General features: G+C 42.0%; 2 protein-coding genes across 2 annotated transcripts in view; one reads left to right on the plus strand and one right to left on the minus strand. All coding sequences in view use genetic code 11, as the record gives it.

Moving 5' to 3' along the window:
- The window catches only part of EGR_09820 (hypothetical protein), a gene marked incomplete at both ends in the record, with an annotated part of 13,696 nt that extends 11,325 nt beyond the window's left edge, over positions 1-2,371 (minus strand). The window contains one exon of the mRNA XM_024499069.1: positions 2,170-2,371. Coding sequence (XP_024346521.1) covers positions 2,170-2,371 — 202 coding nt within the window. The remainder of the gene's footprint in view (positions 1-2,169) is intronic.
- A 335-nt stretch (positions 2,372-2,706) lies between these two features.
- Positions 2,707-3,461, plus strand: part of EGR_09821 (hypothetical protein) — a gene marked incomplete at both ends in the record, with an annotated part of 9,508 nt that continues 8,753 nt past the window's right edge. Inside the window, one exon of the mRNA XM_024499070.1 lies at positions 2,707-2,932. Within this exon, the coding sequence (XP_024346522.1) occupies positions 2,707-2,932 (226 nt within the window). The remainder of the gene's footprint in view (positions 2,933-3,461) is intronic.

The following is a 3,461-nucleotide window of genomic DNA, read 5'->3' on the forward strand; positions in this document are numbered from 1 at the left end:
AGCCTAAATGGCTTCACTGACAGGGCTGGTTCAACGCAAATGCCTTTCGTTCTTCTTGGGCAAATTTGTCTATAAGCATTACCACTTATCGAAAGAGAGGGTGCTACGTGAATTCACTCAGTTTGACAGATGCAGCGAATACCTCTCGCAAAATCGTAATGCCAACATTGTACAGTCCTCACTTTAGCTTGCGAGCAACCGCGAAGAACTCGTGGGAGGTGGCACTTCCTGTTAAATACAACGTGTATTCGTGCGAACATGGATGCAGCTACTGACTAGACGTTGTCATGTCGATCATGTCTAATGCCACTTCAGTGGATAATTGTTGTACCGCAGGGCCTTGATTTGCTCTGGTCACCAAGAGATTCAGTGTGCTCATGATGGCGCCTTTACTGCGATACACCTATCTCCAGCAACTGTCAAGCGTTGGTATTACATCTGTTGTCTACTTGGGTTGGTTTGATCTGCTCTTACCATTTGTGCATCATCGGACTCTGTAGCAAAGCCCACTTTCCTCTCAGTTAGTCACCATATCAGGCAGTAGTTTTTGTGACACCAACTGCAAAGCATTTATCCAAACGTCTAGGCGCATGTTCTCTACAATTAACCACCAATAGTAATCTATCAACAAGAGCAAGCCCGCTTCAACTTATTTACATGGAGGAAGGGAAACAAACTAGCAATATTCAGTGCTGCCAACAGCAAAGTTAATTGAGCTGGCCAATGGCCATTTGAAAGTGAGTAAAGCGAACATAGAAATTACCAGTTTTATATGCACATTTACCAACAATTCCTTTATGTCCCCTATAATCGCGACTGAATCATACACGAGATTGCGCGAACAGTGATGTAAATCTCCAGTATTTTGAAGAGCAAATCTACATGAGAATTACCTGTTCCTTATTGCAGAGCTGCAAATGTATAGAGATTCATCAATGCACTAGCTATGTACCTAATCACAAAATTGTCATTAATAAAAACTTGCAGGAACTAAAGTGATTCACCCATCATTCCCTGATACAGCGCCAGCCATTTGCAGTCAATCACCTTTTGCTAAAAGCATTAGTGCATCCTGAAAATTGGGTGGACTAGGGAGAAAGATACACAAAAAGAGAGGAATCAAATATGAACATGGGCTTTCTGCCACTGGATGTTTGTGTCGCACAGGCTACTGATCTGAAGTAAAATGAATGAAAATCATCCCAGATTATCTTACAATACATAGGATTTTAAAATCCGAACATCAGACAAAGATTACTTTAACCAATTTTTGGCATTCACATCTAAAGTCTGGTCGTCATGAGGTGGTACACGACTAAAATACCAATTGCACTGCCATCTCAAGTGTATGAATTTATTGTTTCGACTCGTTGGTTCGACCATCACGCCTGCTTCCATATGCTGATATAACTCAAGTAGCCTTCAATTAGAATGATGATTTGAGTCCACGATAAAGAAGAGCTTCAGTCGTGGGTTTTGGTTGGAGCTTAATCAGGTGCTAGTTGGCCAAGGCTTCGAGTCTGTAGTTAACCACCGAAACTTCTACGATTTACCTGAGAGTAGGGTTGAAGCGTGGAACTTCTGATGTGAAGCATATGCAATTCAACTGGCTGAGATGCCTCAGAGGGGTAGCGTACAAATGAGTGGAATATCGTTTTGGTGAAAAGACGGAAGACAATCTCTAGCATTTGTGAGGAGCCAAGCCTGTGGAGGCATATACGTTTCTCTCTTGAGCATTGTGTGTAAGCAAGGCTTTTGTCTCTCCACTTATACCTTCCCACCAGTTATGCACTTAATAGAAAAATTTGAGGACAAACTGTAATTCTTCCTTCACAGGCAGGAACTATCACCACGTTGGTTTGAGAAGATCTTTGCTTAGTAGTATTGCAAAGAAAAAGGAAACTCCGAATCCAATCTCCTGTGACGACGTGGCAGTGAGAGCTCGAGGCAAAGCATAGCGAATTGCATTGTGCATTGTGATAATCGTCACCAAATTTATTCACCATCTATTCATTTTATACAGTTCGTATCGTTCCAATAATTTAGATAGCAAGCTGTGACAGAATGACATTTCTTTTAGCTGGACGTCTAACTAGGCATTCTCATTGGTCATTGCAGGGTGATCCCTCTTCGGTGATGTGACCCTACTGTTGTCCGATCCTGTCTTACTTCCATATAAGGCATATATTTCTGGCATGTCTGATTGTTGCAACTTACGAGTATTTGCAATTTGCAAGACTGCTAGCAGTAAAATCATGTCACTCGTTGTGGGTTGGTCATCGCATTGCAGTGCAGTGGACGTTTTGAGGACTACCAATCGTGCAGTAGGTGGGTGGTTACTTGGGCCATTTTCAAGGAGGCAAGTAAACATGTGCGAGCAATGAGTTGATGCCATTTGCGTCTCCCTTGCATCCCAGTTTTCACCACTATTTTAAAGTTTGCTTATTTGTTGTCCTTTACTTCTAAGTATGGTCTGCAACAAGTGCAGCAGAAATGGCAATCGGTGCTGGCATGGCAATTTGCGTGGTATTAGAAGGTCTGGAAGGTTGGCTGGTAATGTTAACGATGAGGAGGGTGCTGATGATGCGGCGACATTTTATTGACGTGTGCTTGATTTTGCAGCAAAATTGATGCTTGCATTGACACACTTTACCTACACACAGCCATCTGTGGTGAGATTAAGCAATGTTTATCTGCGTGTTGGATATGTTCTGCACCAAAATGAGGCTTCTCATTTCAAAATGTCATCAGTTCCCCAAGTGGCCACCGTTTGGGCAAAATAAACCATACAAAGCCACAACTAATTTAGCTGCTACCGTAAATAAGGACATACATGTAAACCGGAATGTGACAAGTGTGATGATAATCCTGCGCCAACATTTAATCAGTCTCTACTCAGAAACGTGCATTTTAATAAAAATATTCTTTGCAGGTTAGAGTAAAATAAAATAACGGTGTTACAGGTGGTTCAGTACCAAGGGTATATAGATCACATCTAGTGAGTTAGGAACTACGTGTGTGCTCATCTACCACCCAAGGAAGCAAACCTTGTGAACATTAATTAAACCTGAATATCTGACTATGCCACAGAGATTGCTGAGACCTGCAAATAATGTTTACACTTTAATAAATTTGAAGGTCCACCTTGATGTATCTTTCCCCTGAGAGTCTGCAATGTGCACACTGGCTGGGTTTCAGTCACCGACGAGTACGGGGTTAAGGCAACTTCTAGAGGCATTGATAACAAGGCAGATGTAAGTTCAGGCACGAAGACGTATTTTAATGGCATTAACATGGGGTTAGAAGTAGGTGACGCTACAGAGTCTGCGTTGATAAAGCTGCATCTAGATAAAGGCTGCTCTTCTCCCATACTAGCATCTGTTTCCAGAATTCTATGCGAACGCTTTCCATAAATTAGGTCGTCAGCGATTTATGACTTAAAATATGTTGCGATTCAATTC

Source organism: Echinococcus granulosus, assembly GCF_000524195.1.
Source record: "Echinococcus granulosus chromosome Unknown EG_S00169, whole genome shotgun sequence".
NCBI lineage: Eukaryota > Metazoa > Platyhelminthes > Cestoda > Cyclophyllidea > Taeniidae > Echinococcus > Echinococcus granulosus.